The sequence below is a fragment of the Cotesia glomerata genome, linkage group LG2 (genome assembly GCF_020080835.1).
Source record: "Cotesia glomerata isolate CgM1 linkage group LG2, MPM_Cglom_v2.3, whole genome shotgun sequence".
Lineage (NCBI taxonomy): Eukaryota > Metazoa > Arthropoda > Insecta > Hymenoptera > Braconidae > Cotesia > Cotesia glomerata.
In genome coordinates, this window is record NC_058159.1 from 6,038,020 (window position 1) to 6,056,995 (window position 18,976).

At 27.0% G+C, this 18,976-nt stretch overlaps 1 protein-coding gene across 2 annotated transcripts in view; it reads left to right on the forward strand.

The window, feature by feature from the left end:
• LOC123259578 (probable serine/threonine-protein kinase DDB_G0272254) overlaps positions 1 to 18,976 on the forward strand; it is a 53,106-nt gene that overhangs the window by 20,960 nt on the left and 13,170 nt on the right. Inside the window, exon 1 of one of the 2 annotated variants that reach the window (XM_044720170.1) lies at positions 1,517 to 2,301. The exons of the other annotated variant lie outside the window; for it this stretch is intronic. Coding sequence (XP_044576105.1) covers positions 2,197 to 2,301 — 105 coding nt within the window. The 5' untranslated portion in view covers positions 1,517 to 2,196. Of the gene's footprint in view, positions 1 to 1,516; positions 2,302 to 18,976 lie in introns of those variants that run through there. 2 annotated transcript variants of the gene reach the window in all.

An 18,976-nucleotide genomic window follows, 5' to 3' on the forward strand; every position in this document is an offset into this window, starting at 1 on the left:
TTCTAAGCTCATGATTCCTTACCCCTTATCAGATAAAAGATTCAAAATACAACTATGGCAAAAAAAACAATAAAAAAAATTGCCATTAAGTAATTTAAAAAAATTAAAAATGCAATTTTTCAAAAATTATTTTTTAGAAAAAATTTTTTTATTAAATAAAATTAAAAAATAGTCAAATTACTACTAACTTTAATTTAATATCATGAAAACAATTTAAATTTAATTATTTTTAAATAAAAAAAATTAATATTAAGTAACTAAAGACCTTGATTTCTAAGCTCGTGATTCCTCACCCCTTATCAGATAAAAGATTCAAAATACAATTATGGCAAAAAAACAATAAAAAAAATTGACATTAAGTAATTTAAAAAAACAAAAATACAATTTTTCAAAAATTATTTTTTAGAAAAAATTTTTTTATTAAATAAAATTAAAAAATAGTCAAATTACTACTAACTTTAATTTAATATCATGAAAACAATTCAAATTTAATTATTTTTAAATGAAAAAAAATTAATATTAAGTAACTAAAGACCTTGAGTTCTAAGCTCATGATTCCTCACCCCTTATCAGATAAAAGATTCAAAATACAATTATGACAAAAAAACAATAAAAAAAATTGACATTAAGTAATTTAAAAAAATAAAAATACAATTTTTCAAAATTAATTTAAAAAAAAAATTTTTTTTATTAAATAAAATTAAAAAATAGTCAAATTACTGCTAACTTTAATTTAATATCATGAAAACAATTCAAATTTAATTATTTTTAAATAAAAAAAATTACTATTAAGTAACTAAAGACCTTGAGTTCTAAGCTCATGATTCCTCACCCCTTATCAGATAAAAGATTCAAAATACAATTATGACAAAAAAAAACAATAAAAAAAATTGACATTAAGTAATTTAAAAAAACAAAAATACAATTTTTCAAAATTAATTTAAAAAAAAAATTTTTTTTAATAAATAAAATTAAAAAATAGTCAAATTTAATACCATAAAATCAATTAAAATTTAATTACTTGTAATTAGATTTTCAAATAAAAAAATTAATATCAAGCAACTAGAGACTTTGAAGTCTAAGCTGGTGATTCCTCACCCCTTATCAGATAAAAGATTCAAAATACTTAATTGCATGAGTTTGACACCGACTGGTTAGGTGCCCTGAAGCGTCTCCCAGCGTGTCTGCCGAGGTGAATCACACATATACACAATCCCAATTACACACACATGCGTGCGCAAGTAGTGTATGTAGATCCAAATAAACAGAGCCGGCGAGCTTTTAAGAAGCAACGCACACATGTACATACATACAAGACATCTTGGTTGCTTCGCGTCCTTACCTTCGCCCCGATTGGCTGATATTCAAAACAGAGTACGTGTGTGCTGTGCCGGTCAGCAGCGCCACCTCCGGCAGATAGAACTAACACACACTTTGCTTTTGCTTGCTTTGCTAGTCGAGGAGTGGGGGCCCGGAGATCGCACAGCTGATGCAGTACTGTAGCCTGTGGCCCGTAGTCGTGTAGTTTGAGTAGCGTACAGAGTGTAGAGAGGTGAGCAGACGGTCCGCGCTCAACTCGGTTCTCGGTTCTAGTCTCGTTGAGTTTCGAGTTCGAGTATAGACCCCAGTAACTCCTGCTAACGAGTCAGTAGCACATGAGCGCTCGTCTAGCGAGTTTCGCAGCGTCTCGCCACCGGGAATAAAATGTCATCCCACAAACCGAGATCTAGTGTCAATGGATATTTATTATTATTGTAATTATTATTGATATTCGACAAAATAAATTTTTCTAGTTTGTTTTTATTCGAAATAATAAACTAATTATTTATAAACTTTTACCGACAAATAAATATTTTTTTCGCGGTCTCGTGAAGAAGGGATTGATCAGCCCGTGGTGCTAAGACGTTTCACCATTATTTTATATCATTATTATTATTATTATTATTTTCGGGATTTTATTATTGTATTTATTACAGTTTCAATTTATAAGACTCTGGGATTTTATTTTTTATTATTGGTCGTTTTGACGTCATTTATCCAGAGGATTTGTGCGGGTGCATAAAACGACCTTATTATTTTTTATTAATTGATTAATATTGAAATTATAAAATATATATTGTGTGACTGTGTAAAAATAGTGTAGTGAATATTTAAAAAATATATATTATTATTATTATTAATATATAAGGCACGAAAATGGTGCCCCAACAGCAAGATAATCCCGCTAATTTGGGAACCCAGCAATTTGGATCTCTAAGAATTAACAAAAATTCATCCACGCCGTACTCAGATGCCACTCAGGTAACACGTGTTTTTTATTCTGTCTCAGTGCTGCTTAGTGTGTTGTTTAATTTTTATTTTTTTGTGAAAATAAAATCAACGGGAAGTTGATTATTTTTTTTTATTAATAAATTAGGCCTAAAAAATTTAGTTTTTCTAAATTCTTATAAGAGAAATTTTTTTTTGTCATAATTCATTTAATTAAAAAAATTGTTAAATTATTTTATATAAATAAATTATTATGAAAAAAAATTAAAAATTTTTAAAAAATATAAAAAACAATTTTTTAATAAAACTAAAAAAATTTATGATAAAAAGAAAGTTATATAAAAATTATGATATTGAAATCAGCTGATTATTTTTTATATAAATAAATAATTAAAAAAATTTATTTTTTGATAAATTTATTTGTTTTAAAAATATAAAATTGTCAGGTGTCATTTTTTTATTAAAATTTTATTACTGATTGATGAAATAAAAAATTTAACGATAATAAAATATTGACGATGGAGTGAAATAAAATTTTCAATAAAGATACATATAAGTAAATAAATTATTAGTTGCAAGGGGTTTATTTTATTTAACTTATTTCCGCGTTAGCGACGGTTTTAACGAATGATGGCAGCTTGCCATCCGGTTTTACTATTTGGTATTTTGTGTAGTGTATTTAATATATTTTACATTGATTCACTTTAGTGCGATTGACAAGTATAATTGACTTGTAAAATTTTTTATTATTTTCTTGGAAAAAATTGTTGCTATGTTGGTTAAAATGTCAAATCTTGAATTTAAATTTTTAGGTAAAAATTGGATGAAAAAAATAATATAATTTTTGGTTTTATTTTAACAGTGCGTGCAATTGTGGTTGTGAAAAATTACAAGAATTGTGAAGTTTGTGACCACTGACAATTTTAGTTTTTTTTTGACAAAAAAATTGTTATAAAAAAAATTATTTTGTTATAATTGATTTATTTTCTTGAAAGAAAAAAAAATTAAATAATTGTCTGCTTATATTGCAGATCTGACAGTTGCTTAATTTTTTTTGAGAAGAGCACATGTCGCAAATAAAAGTAACTTTGAGTGCAATTTCTTCAGATACTTTTATATTTGTTGTAAAAAAATTAAAATTGTCAGACGTCACTGCAAAGTTTAAATATTGCAATTAAAATAAAAAAAAAAAAAAAAATTAAACAAAAAACAATTCGAAATTTAGAAATATTATGAAATTGTAAGTTTGAAATGCCGAAAAAATTCCTTAAAAATATAAAAAAAATTCGTATGAAGAAATTTTTAAAAAAGTGTAATTTTTTTTACAATATGTTTCGTTTAAAAAATCTTAGTTATTTTTAAAAATGTGAAAATTTTAATAAATTTTCTGGTAGAATTTAAAACTTCTTTATTAATGTAAAATTAATAGACAATTTAGTTTTGTAAATTATATCTTGATAAATTTAACGAAAAATCATTAATTATTTTTTATATAATTATTAATGAGTGTCTTGTAGCCGTAATTATGAAATAATAATAAAAAAACAATAAATGTCAATGTCTAAGTAAAAATCAGGTTAAATTAATGATTAAATAAAATATTTAAAAACCTGCGTTAAATTTATGATAATAGTAATAATTGTACGTAACACGTAACATGTAATAAATCCAGCAGAAAACGGGTTGGTAGCTAGGATTGTATATCTCAAAGAACGTGACGGTTCGTTAATTCCCTTAGCGACAATCCAAAGTATAAATACAAATTAGTTTTAAACTTTAAAAATTCATGTGACGAAAGTTTACTTTAAAAATTAGAATCATTGAAATTGATAACAAATACAAACGCCGGGAATAAAATTTTTAAATGTCTTTTAAGTATAAATAGCCGATAATTAATTAATTAGTGAATTAACATCATAGTATTGGTGTTAGTATTAAAAGTTGTTTTTTTCTTTCATTTCAAATGACTGATATCAAGTCTTGAGTGGTATAATTTACGATGTATCAAGGTCGAAGTTTGTTTTTAATATTTGGTTCTAGATATGGAGTAATTATGGTTAATAAATTTAATTATCTTACGGAAAAATAATCGGTAGTTAGTGTAATTAGATACCAAAAAATTAACTTCTGTTATTTTAGTTTGTGATTAAAATTTTATATATATGTTACTGTCATTAGTTTGGTGTTGAATTTTTATTTTTATTCGAAATAAAAATTTTTTATTTCAATATTAGACTACTTTGAATAAATTATATAAATATAATTTTATTGGAGTAAAAAATTATGATTTCACAAAAAACTTTTTAAACAATTATTTTGGCTAAAACTTAAAAATTAGGTAATCAAATGATTGAGTAATATTAAGTAGAACTTGTTGAAAAATTAATTGTATTTGGCAAATTAACAACTTTAAACATATTTATAACTTTAACAAAAATTAGTTATAATTATTATTCTAAAATTTTTTTTTAATCAAAATAAAATACTTTTATAAATTCCCAACACGTGGATAATTTTTTTTTTTAATAATTTAATTACCAAAAAAAGAAACCATATGTCTGATATTTTCAGTGTCATTAAAAAAGTTATTTTATTTCCGCGTTGTGCTACGATAAGAGATAACGTGAATTTAAATTTCAAAGTACCGTGATTAGATTGCGTTTCAATATTAATATAATAATATTAACGAAATAATTTAGTTCGGCCGGAGCCGGGTGAAACAAAAAGTAGACCGTGACATTCGTTGACAGGCAGTTAACCCTGAGCCTCTTTACTTGTCTCATCTCCTCGAGCAAATTCGATGTTATCGATTTCTGAGGGATACAGCGACTGCCAGATTTTATTTTTTCTCTTCTCCGACTCCGCGCCTCCATATACCTACATATATAACTATAACCATTTGGTTTTTTTGCTCGAGCCGATGCGATACTTTACCTAACATGCGCTGTTTGCTTAAGAAAAAAAAGTAACTCTTGCTTGCTTTTTTTTCCTATCCTCCGTTTCTTGTTTGTAGACCTCTACATAATTTTTTTTTTTTTTTTTTTTTTTTTTTTTTTTTTTTAAAGTATTGTAACATAGAACAAATATTTCAAGTACAATACTCAGGAGATTTGAAAGATAAAAAATTACGCGGATAATCAAAATTGTTTTTTTGTTATTTTCTTTCTCGTTTTTCATCAGCATAAATTTAGCTTTACCCGATACTCGATATTTTTACCTCTGTGTCATTATTGCGGTTTCCTCGGGTTCGGTAAACTCAAGTATAGGTACATCAAGATATGTATTCATGTATGTATTATATATAATGTCTTGTGTGTGGGAGTGTATCGGTGTTTGTGCGATATTTTAATTAAAAGAATTGATTATTGTTTTATCTTGCGGTATTGTATGACATTTAAAATATTTTTTACAATTCATTATTGTTTTATAAATCTAAAAATTATTGGCTTAATTAAAAAATCTCATAAATTTATTACAAAAAGTTTGTTTATAGCGACTTAAAATGATTAATAAAAAAAAGTCTGTAATAAAATTTTAACAGCAATATATTTTCTTGAAGTGTAAACACCTGAAAAAATTTATGAGATTGACAAACAAGTAAAGATCTGTGAGATTACCAGGTGACAGTAAACACTTCTTTTAATATTAATTTTTCACCAAAAAACATACAAATCCCCAATCATAAATAATAATAAAAATAGAAATTTTTTTTTTAATTAAAGAATAATTCGGAGCTAAAATTGAATTATCAAATTAAAAAATTTTTTGCGTCATATGTATTTTCGACAACCTGCATTTTGATACTCAAAGTTGAAAAAATTCAACAAAAAATAATAAAATTATTATAATAAAACTAAATTTATAAATTTATAAGGTTAAGAAAGAAAACTAAATAAGAGCGTGCCAGACAGACGGGCAATTATCCTTCTCCTTCTGGATTTTAATGGGTTAGTTGTTCCTATTATATCCTCAAAACTAATTCTAGATTTTGCCACGGCCCCAGGTAGTCTCGGGTCATATCATGTGTTTTTTATCGCTTCAGGGAAACCGACGGTCTTTCTATCTTTTCTCCACACCTTCTACCTCCTATTTGCTTAATATATAACATACATTTACTTTATTTTATTTCATTCACAATAATATTTATTTTACCCCACTAAAATTTTCACGAATCTCAAAACGACGCGTTTCATAATTATTAACGAGAAACATTTAAATAATAAATAATAAAAATAAATTTAATGATCTTTATTATTTTTACGATAAACTAGTTTTGTGTAATACATAAATAAAATAATTATTAACCATGTATGACCTCAATTAATAATACATGACATACAGGAGATAAATGTATTAATATTCTTAGCATTGACAGAGGGTTATTTTTATTTGTATCTACTCGTTTTGAGTAAATGTCATTAAAAAATGTATGCACATGTGTGTAATATGTAATGTGTATTTTAAACTTTTCTACCTTTCCGCGTTTGCTCATAGGTCAGGACCTCGTGAATGACCATTGAATGGTTGATTGCTATAATTAGTTCCCTTGAAAAAGTTCAGAGACCTCTTTCTGGTCGTTACTTATCTAAGCAAGCGATACGATAGGCACGGCAATTACCAGTCACTCAGTTTATTACACCGGAAAAAATTTCTGGGAAAATTTAAGATACAACTATTGTAAAGCTGGACTATACTTTTATTACTATTAATTGTCAAATATTTTAGAAGAAAAAATACTATTTATTCATGAAAAAATACGATATTACTATTGTAAAAAGTAAGAGATGAAAATTTCCAGTGCTGCCTCTGTATCTTTCCAATAGAACTATAGCAAATTTTACAATAGTTGAATTGGAATGTTTCTTAATTAGTGTGAGTGATGGCCGTGACAGCTAGACTCCGAGTTTATGTAAATGTTAAATGATATAGGTTCTAGTTTGCCTCGGATAGCGTAGAGGGAGAGTCTCTGGCTGCCGACGCAGGGTTCTGGGTTCGATTCCCCGATAACACGAAAATATCGGTTTCTTTTTTCGATTACTGTACAGGTACCAATTAGTCCAACCTTCTATCTCTCTCCCTCCCTAATACTTCTTTTAAAAAAACCAACTGTGAATTTTTACAATAGTTGAATTGTAAAGTTCACAAACACATATTGTATAATTTGCTCTATAGTATCCGACTTTTTAAGACTCTTGCTAGTCTTATTTGTTGGATAAAATTTACAATAGTAGATCGTAAAAATTACTAAATGAGAAGTATAGTCCACGGTTACTATTTTATTTAGTAAAAATTACAATAGTAAAATAGTAAAAACTCCTTCAATTGTCTTTCCGTGTAGTAAGTTCGTATACCACCAATAAGAGAACTTTAAGAGATTATATTTAAGTGCAATATCAATTTAAAGTTACATTTTTTATATAAAAAAAAAATTTTTATTTTTAAAAATATAAATTTTTTTCTAATCAAATAATTTTTTTTTTTTTTCAATAATAATAATAATAATAATAATTTATTTATTATTATTATTATTATTATTATTATATAAATTTTTTAAATAATAATTAAATATTTGGGTGACTAAAAAAATTAAAATAATAAACATTACCATGATTACATATGTGTAATAAATTTATTAGTGTGCATAAAAGTTAACAGTAGGTGATTAGATATAAATATTGCGGAATATTACGGTGATTGTTTAAGCGGTATTGCTCAAAACTTAACAATTATTATCATAATATATATTAATTTTCCAAGTGGCGAAACATTTTATTTTATTACATTTTATCCGTAATTTGTAATTTTAATTTATAACGCACTGCTGGTGATGTGATGTGAGCACTTAGTTTTGTTTCAATAATTTTATTTGGAGTGTAATTTAACAAGAGTGTATGCAGATGAGATTTAGCGGGGAGATAAAAAATAAATACACATACATACATATATATATATATAACGGTAAAATGTATAAAAGAAAGATAAAAATGTTTAATAGCGAGGTATATTTTATTTACATTGGTAAAAGTATGTGTATGTTGTATGAATTTATTGTATGCCGCGACAGATTTAACTCCCGCGGTGTCACGTTTGGTTAATGATTCGTAAATCCCGTCGCTTTAAGGCCGGACACGATGGTTAGAATGAGGCGTCACACTTAGCTGCGCCACACGTTACTTGCGAATCTAATTGTTCTAGCGCTTCCATTCTCTATACTAATATAATTAAACAACCTAATGTCATTTAAATTCACGTATAATTTTCAGTGTCGACGGATTAAACATCCGAGCTAATTTTTTATAAATTAACGCAATAATAATACATAGAAAATAAAATAATAAATCTTGGATCAAGATCAAATTTCTTCCAATAAAAATTATTTTTACAAATAGAACTAAAAATTTTTGATTATATTCAGAAATAAATATCGAAAATCCAAATCCTGATACAAACTCAACTATACGCTTGTTGTCCATATAATATTATATACCCACAATAAATAAAAGCTCTACTCCGGAGATGAGAGAACCAGCATACATGCATGCTCGATTTACGAGGGTATTACGAGCAATGTTTATCGCCGTCTTGGTCTTCCTCTCAACATTTTCTTTCTCAATATAATATAATATAATAAAAATATTTATTTTTTTATGACGCTAAATAATGCTTATTACAAATACGTCAAGATCCGGTAATAAATCCAAATCAAAACATTTCTTTTGCACATTAAATTAATTAATATCAACTAAAACCGCTTAATGTTTATCTTCGTATCTCACGTTTAATATTATTTATTTTTGGCTAATGATTATTTAAATACCTGTACCAATGCAAGTACGAAGTACACAAGAGGCGAAGAAGCTAATATAAATTTACCAAATAAGTAAAAGAGAGTGCAATGCACCCAGCGAGTGCGATATGCCAATGTCACGGAGAATAAAAGATAAGATTTTTTGATTAAACAAAATGTATGGATGAACTCCAATAACCACTCAAGGCTCTGTACTCTTGAATCTTTTCTCGATGCATCAGGACTTTAGGACTCCGTTATCGGGCATGTATCGGGAACAACATTCACCACGGGTTTTATTTTTATTTTATTATGTATGTGTGTAATATCGAGATAGGTATAAATATGTGTGCGTTAAGTTGTCAAGACACGGGTCTTTAATTCTCCGGACAAGTACTTTGGGCTGTTTGTCCTCGAAAAATAACTTTTAAGATAGATAAGCCACCTACCGGTCCTACGCACTCGAAAAAACCAGGAGCGCCTTTACTTTCTTGTGTTATTATCATTATATACATTAATCCGCTTTATAATCTCACTTCATTTTTCCTCCTGACCTTCTTCAGCTTCTAGTCATTAGATTTTTTTTTTTCTCAATATTCCGTTCTGTTCTGTTATGCGTAATGTTCTTGAATATTTAATCGAACACTTAAAAATTTTTTTTAATGCCTCGTATCTTTTATCGAGAATTTACATTTTTAATTTTTGGTAAATAAATAAATTCATAATTATTTTATAATTTTACTCTTTTTTAGTTCAAAAAAAAAAATTTAACATTTAGTTGTATTTTATTAGAATTATAAAAAAAAAGAATGAAAATAAAAATGACTTGGCCACCCTGTAGCTGTTTAACAATTAAAAAAATTTTTAAATTAAGTAGAGTAAAATAATATTTTGACATAAAGCATACATATTTTACAATATACAGTTATAGTTATGTTAACTCAGATATGACAGCTAATGCATTTTAAATGTACATTTGTAATACGAGATTATAACTAGTAGATGAATGTTTACATAGTGTCAAATTTTTTTTTTCTATAAATGTTTTATCTTACATAAATGCATTTATATTTTATGAATTTTGACAGTCTATTTTAAGAATAATAATAATAATAATAATAATAATAATAATAATAATTAATATTTAGTTTCTCGTCCATATTTAAATTATTTAAATAACTTGATCTTGGGAATTTGGACAATAAATGAAGATATTAAATTATAAGAATTGTAACGTTTCGCTGATTTATTTCAACTTCATCAGGCAAACTAAAAATCAAAAAATTAATTTTTAGTTAATACAAATAGAGTAAAAGACCCCATTAGTGGTAATGACCCCATTACTGACACTTTCTTTGATTTTGGTACTTATTCAATCAATGAAATCATTGATTTCAATAATGAATACATTATTTCTAATCTTTAAGACCTTTAGATCAAAAAAATATTTAATTTTTATTCCAAGTAGAACATTTTTTCATTGAAAGAAAAAATGCGACTAATAGGGGTTTAAGGTGCCACTAATGGGGTCTTTTATCTTATTTAACATATAAAACAAAAAATAAATGAAAATGACAATAGTTACTCTTAAGGTTAACATCCTCGTCTGGTTTTTACATAGTCAATATAGATGTAATAAAGTAAAACAGCATCTTCATAATCTCAAACATTTTTTGAATTACAATATTTACAACTTGCTTAGATTTCTCTCAAATACCATTCAGATTAATAAATGATAAATAATAATAATAATAATAATAATAATGATAAATATTTATTATTAACAGTAGATAATAGATAATTGTTAAAATAAAATAGAATATTGGATTAATATAATACTGTTACGCGAACGCATGCACGCATCGCTTTCAAGTGAGTGAAACCACACTACACGGTTGGTACTCGAGATCTCACTGTCACTTTTGTAATACCGTTGCCCGCACACAACACCGCCGTTACAAGCACGTTACATTACAGCATGATTCTTATCCTCGGGTACTTTCATAATCGAGTCTCGGGATCATCATCCTTTTTTAATCTGTCGTTACATCGTATCGTATATTCCTCAAATTACCTCGATCCATCTATTCACGTCCAATCCACATACATTAATATCAAATTACCTACAAATTAAATTTAAATCAAAATTGAATCACCAGTACTCTCTTATATTAGCTAATCCGAGTTATTACCATTTAGAATACCGAGCTCTCACTAATATTTATACTAAAAAAAAAAAAAAAACTAACCAGTAATATAAATTTATCAAGGCGTTTCCTTAAAATCGTAAAATTATATTTTCTCCAAAGAAGCTCTTTTACTTAAACTCAGACTTTAAGCAATCTTGTTCATAATATACGCATAAAAATAAACTGAGCCGTGCTCTTTCTCAAATTATCATCAATTATATATCTACATCGTGTATACTATCATTAATATATAAGTAGAAATATAAATATAAATTTAAATATCTGTTAAACATTTTTAAAAATTCAATTTTCTTTTCTAGCTAAAACTTTCTCATTTTTTTCTTCTTCCCTCTCATTTTTTATTACAATTTTACATTAATTAAAATTTATCATTTTAATTACCGCGTTATTACTCTAGATGAAATCTAGCATGCTGATTTCAATTATAAATATCCACAATTATAAAATAAAATAAAAATAATAAATTAACAAGTTTTAAAATGTCTATCTAACTTTATTCCTCTAAATGATTAACTTGTCATGTCCTACATCGGCTATCGTGGTCGGATGTTAGTCAGCTGATTGAGTCGCGTGTCGGCCTCGTGGGATGAAGTCGATGCATATACAATATTCCGTTCAATATATCTAACTAAAGCCAGTACAATGCTGAAGCTGAAGTACAAACGAGACACGGATAATTAAAACAAGAAGTAAAAGGTGAAGAACATGAAAATTAACCAAGTAAACATTGAAGCCCGAAGATAAGATTCGATTACTCGAAGACGAAGACAAACGAGCAGAAAATGTTACAAGTTAAATAGCGGGTACGAATTGACCGTGTTATTATTGTTGTTCTTGCCAAAGTATCGACTCATCGAGCCTCAATTGCACGAGTTAACGGAACTAATCGCACGGAACGAGGACAAGCTTACCCGATTCCAAGTTTCGTTCCACAATTATTCTCAGTAGGTACTATATACACCAAGCATCTACACTTTCAGGATAAAACTTCAATTTAGCACCATACTACTAAAGACTAGAGAAAATTTTATTGAGTTGTGTGCTGGCTATCGGATGAATCTTGATATGATAGTCTTTCTCGCGAGATGACACTCTAGAAGCGAGAGAGTTGAGAGAAACCATTCAATTCGTCTGCATTTAAACGGTGATCCTTATACGATCGATTCTTAGAACGATCGACTCCCGTTATACGCGATAGCTTCCTTACACGATATGTTCATCTTTATCTCTATCTTTCTCCTCTACTTTTACATCCTTGGTGGATACTAACTCACTTATACCGATATTTTTTATTTATATTCCTTCAAGGATTTATTTCCTGATGTGTACCGATGATTCACCGCCTTTTACTTCTTACCTGTGAATCAGTCTTTAGTTTCCTTTCAAAATAATCCACTCGGTAAACTTTTAATTTTGTTCTGTTAAAAAAAAAAATATTAGTAATTTTTTATTAAAATTTAGTGGAAGTTTATTTTATTTTTTTGGTATGTCTGAAAATAAATTTATTGAAAATTTTCCTATTTATTTATAAAAAATTTTTTTTTTAATTTTCAAATTTTACTTATAAAATTTCAATAAAGAAAATTTTAAATTAAAAAAAAATTATTTTCCATAATTAAAAAAAAAAATATTTTAATTTGTTCGATTAAAAAAAAAAATTTTTGTTATTAAAATAAAAACTCATTTAATTTTTGAGTGTATTTGAAATGACGATTGGAAGCATTGAGAGGGGAGGGGATTAAAGAGTAGAGAGTATCAAGTATAGTTGGAGGCAGCTGGTGAGCTTTAATGCAACCACTGGTCGGTTGGTTGGTAACACTATCTATCGTATATAGAAGCAGCAGAGTGCGGTCTGGTTTAAAAGTGATGCGGTTTTCGACATTTCGTAACCGAGGATGCGGATGTGACGCGTGACGCATGTACACGCGATTCTCTTAAGCTTCATGGGCTGCTGCCATCCATTATTTTGCATGTCATCTGCATTCATTTACATTCTCTCTTTCTCTGATATCACTCCAATAAAATATACCATTCTGCATCCATATTACTTATTAATTAATATTAATATTTATTCTACAAGAAAATTGAAAAAAAAATTTCAATCGAGGTATTAAATAATTTGTTTTAATTAAAAATGTCAAAAAAGTTCCAAGAAAAAACCGAAATAAATATTTAAACTATTTTTGGCAGCCGCTAAGAATCGAACCCGGGCCATTTGCGTGAGAGTTTCTTTACTCCAATCCACTGTTCGCACTGCATGAAGTAGTGAAGCAAAATCGCATAAATTAATAGCTTGTCTCAAAGTATTATTTTCACACTCAAACGTTGTTTGTAATTCAGCTCGGAAAGTATTAAACAATAATTCAATACTTAGAGATTCTAAAATGGTCGTTTATCATCTGCCAGCGGAATATCGCGGTCGATTGGCGTGCTCCCTCGTCTAGTGTACATGTATATATGTATGTATAAATAGTATGTACATTTGTATACATCCTGAGTGAGAGGAACGGGCAGTGAATTAATTACTGTGCTCGACGTAATTAATAACCAAACGATATTTGTCCGCAGCAAGTTTGTTACTTGGTATTATAATAATACTCATGCACTTACATTACGGCTGTGCGTTTATACACACCGGTATCGTTCTCCGCGTGGGCAACACTCATGTAAATATATTAAATACACATCATTCTGTGCTATACATATATTATAATACCTACGTACGGTTTTCCACGCGTGTATTAATCGTAATCGACAAGTAATTATGCAAGTTTAATAATTAACATCCTAATGAGAAATATTAAGTGTCATTATTTATTAACATTTTCATAATAATAATAATAATAACAAAAATGAAAATTAAAAATGTATGAAAATTATTATTATTATTTTTTATTTTTATTTTTTTCATACTTAACTAATTTACAATTCAATTTTACTTTCGATGATAATAATAACAATAATAATAATAATCAAATGGTAAAGAAAACAATAATAAATAACTTTTGTGTTTAAGGAAGTTCGAGCGAATCTAATGTAAAAAATAATTTCCAACTTTGAGCTTTGAAATTAAGTATACGTATAAATAAATACGTAATTTATCTAATCCCAAAATTTGAAAAAGATTCACCGTTTAGTTACTTAGATATTAAATTTGAAAAATCACATATTTTATCTCCTTATACACGGGCTCTTATGGCGGACAAACTTTCGTCGAGACTTTAATTATTTTTTTCAATATTAACCTCCCAACTTTAACGGATAAAAAACTATACACAAGAAACTTGGATTATTGCAAAATATAAAAACAATTCAATAATAATACATTACCGATATAATTTTTGAAATATTTAAAGTCAAATTTTATGTTTGTAACTCGTTTACCGTCAGCTATTTATTCGAATAAAGATTTGACAACATCGCGTCAACACTTGAGAAGAAAGAAAAGGATAGAAGTATTGTTACAGAGAGAGAAATGTTTAACTCACACACTCATCCACGTCTCTGTTATGGGTATAATCAAGCGCGCTATTGCCAAATCTGTTTATTTATTCCGGCAAGTAATAAATACAAAAGTCATTTTATTACTTTACTTTATCAAATAAGTGAAAATCATCAATTATTGAATTGTTTAAATTATTTTAAATTAAAATAAAGAATTTTGACGAAATTGGGAAGACTAAAATTAAAAAAAAATTTTCACATTATTTTGACTCATTAGTTACGCTCGAACTTCCTTAAGGATTCAAATCATAAAACTTAAACTCTATCCCAAGTGTTATATTGAGAGTCGAGTCTTGACGTGATACACTAATGTACCACATACAACCATATTATATAGACGACATACCTATACATCGTATGCTGTATAAATTTAATAGTTGTACAGAGATAAGTTTACCTAAGTGTACTTAACTCTCATTGGCTAGTATAGTTCCCTTAGCTACTTTGTATCTCACTAAGTCTCATGTTCTATAGATACCAACAGCTCGTATGTCTATCAGTTTAACGCACTTAGCTTGTCCGCCTTTATAATTTTATAATTTTATTTTATTTTTTATTGCTTAATCTTCGTTTTCTTTTTACCTTTTATTTATACGTAAATAATAAATAGTTACCGTCAGCTATCATTTACATTTAAATACAGTTATAAATACAAACATAGACGCAATAACTTCCTCTATTTTTTTCATCGTACAAAAAAAAAAAAAAACAACAAATCTTCGAAAATTACATCAGAATTTTTAAAATAAATTTTAACACTCTTCATTGAATCATACAGACAATATTGCTGAGTTATTATCTTCAAGTTAATTATCACAACATTAAAGTGTAATAATAATTAAAAATAATAAAATTAAAAAAAAAATTATATTATTGTACTAATAATAAACATGAAAGATTTGTGTGTTGGTATAAGCATTTACGATCAGACGCAAGTCACTGTCTCGCATTTGAAAGTCATCAATTATCTTACGAAATATCGTCACAAGCCCTGGTGATATTATTTAACAGCATTCGTATGTTAATTTTTTTAATAATATTAGTGTTATTATTTATTTTAATATTTTCATTAAATTTATTTTTTTTTTTTTTTTCATTTTAAATTTATTAGCGATCCAATGAAATATCAAGTGAAACCGTTAAAGTTTAGTTATACAACTTATAGATTTATTGGGAAATGAAAAACACACATGTGTATGTATGTCTGTATTGAGACGACGCGAGAATTAGAAATAAGCCGACTTAAGTTAACTTAACTCGTTATCGTAGAGTAAGTACGCGATACGCGAGAATTATTTTCCCACGATCTGTGGCATTAGCTGACGTTGGTTAACTCATGTGTGTATATCTGATGTGATCTAAAGTGTCTGAGACCAAGTATTTTTGCATCGATCGAGATAATCTATGCCCCAGCGCAGTCCACTCTCATAGATACAACTCACATTATCACTATTAAATTAAATAATACTCACCTACACTTTACAATGATAATATTTCCCCCCTCGTTTTTTTCTAGCTAATTATTGCGGTTAAATACCGATATAATTCCGCGGCCCTATCAAGTATAAAAGTATAAAAAGTTATTTTCCAGGCTAATTACTGTAAATCATCAGTAATTTAATGACAATAAAAATAAATACACCTCTCAAGGTTGAATTCAATGTTACTAGTGCTAGTGTGCAGTGAAGGTTTTTCTTTTAAACTTTTATTGCGATTGTAAGCCATTTTTAGTCAAATAATTGACGGTTAATAGAATACTAAGGACAAAAATCGCTTGAAATATGTCCCGAGCAATTACCGGCAGCCATGCTCAATTTTTTTCATTTTTATTAATTGTAACATCTACAATGGCTCTCTTTTTTCAGCTAAAATTTAATACAGATATGTGTTTTCATTAATTTATGAAGACTATTTTCTGCGGATTAAATTATAAATTATCTGCGGTAATTGTACTAGGAAAATCATGATTGTGGTTCAAGATTCTGTTTATTAAAAAAGATTTTTTTTTTTTTTTTTTTTTTAAGACAATGATGATAATAAATATTTAAATTTGATGCAAATAATATTTATATTATAATAATTAGGTGCGTACATTTTCTTGAGTAATCGACGTGTAATTAAATTAAATTACAATGTCGATAATATATTATTTTCTTATAACACACACACACATATATATATTTATATCACATTATCAACACAGTATTAAAAGCAATTTGAAATAAAATTTATTTGGACATTTAAAAATTATTTTTGGTAACTTTTACAAATTTTAATTATAATTTTAAGTAAATTAAAATTTAAATAAAATTTTGAAAAAAATGTACCAAAAACATTTTAAATAAAGTGTAATTTTGACTTTCATTATAAAACTTACTAACAGTAATAAAAATTGCTATAGGAAGTTTCAAATGGCTTATTGTAATTTTTACAATGAAGAAATTAAAAATTTCTTAATTCTCACGGTTTTGTTTTATAGTAATTTTTTTAATTCTCTTCGGTTTCTAATAATTTAAAACTTTAAAATTTTAACGTCAATTACTTTTTTAAATTATCAAGAGGTTCCTCTGAAAATCATTAACGAGACATAATAAAAAAATTAAATATCTTTGGTTTTGATCGACTGTCAAAAAAATGACAAAAATATTAAGTAATGTTTTTCATCTAAAATACAATAATGCGTACAATTAAATACTTCAATTACATTATTCCTCTTTGATACAAACATCATCAGGCTATTAAACAGTCGGTATAAATAAATAAATTTGAAAACGTCACAAGTTTTAATGATTTTTTTCAAAACAAACTAACAAAATTAAAAAAAAAAAAAAAAAAAAAAAAAAAAAAAATTTAATGATAAATGACATTAAAAACTACTTATACTTAAAGGTAATTAATTTAGTCTACAATTATTTCAAAAGTCGACGTAATTGAATGTTAAGCTGGACTAATCGCGACACAACAACATCTTACTGAAACGTTAAAAGAAATAAAAAATAAAATTTTAATTATTTAATTAAAAATAAATTACAATCACTGGGTGGATTTAAATAATGATAATCCAGTGGACGATAAAACAAACGTGTGTATGTTTGTTTGTTTTTAACACTCATATTTATTCAAATTATTATACATATGCATATATAAAATATAAAGATTCAAATTGATGGTCACAATGTCTCTCTTTCTCTTTTCCTATTGACAGCTAATGACGCGATTATGCAATTATCGAAACGGGCGCGGGCAAGGGCATCGCTATTCCGATTAGATCTATCGGCGACGATTTGCGTTGCTTATTAGACACCGGTATATGATAATGCTGTAACAACAGAGCATTATACTTTTAGATAAGTTCGCGGATTGGATGGTATATAGCTATAAGTATGTGAGCACGCTTATGCTTGTATGTAAACATAAACACTTAACTTCTATTCGATCCACGAGCATTATATTACTGTTACTACATTTACTACACTACATCGAGATCTATTATATCTATGTAGGTTAGAGAAAATAATTTATAAATCAAGAGGGCGTAAGCTGAAGATGATGCTCGGGTATTTAAATACATAAATTACTCATTATTATTATTATTATTATTATTATTATTATTATTATTATTATTATTATTATTATTATCATATTAATATTGAAGAGTCCATTATTATTAACTAATAATTATTAACTAATAATACTACTACTGCTACTATTACTACTACTACTACTACTAATAATAATAATAATAATAATAATAATAATAATAATAATAATAATAATAATAATGCATTTATTTAACTGGCCGCAGTACTACAGGTCCCTTAGCAGCCACAACTCAATATTTGTTTTTACAGAGTGTACATTTACAATGAGTAAAGAAAAAGTAATACATAATATAATAAGCAGTAATAATGATGATCATAAAATATTAATAATAATTATAATTATAATATGGTCTCTCTCAAGTCTCTCTCAAATAATAATAATATTAATAATTATTCAACATTATTCTAAGATCGGTGATTTTATTTATTAAAAAGCATTTATTATTGTAAGCCAACTTGCCCGATCCAATTTGATGGTAGACTATGTAATTTTTATCTATTAATTATTAATTGTTACACCACAATATTGTTGGTATGAGCACTCATACCATCCTCGGGTGAATACATAATAATTAATAATTTTTTGATTTTTATGACAATTTTAA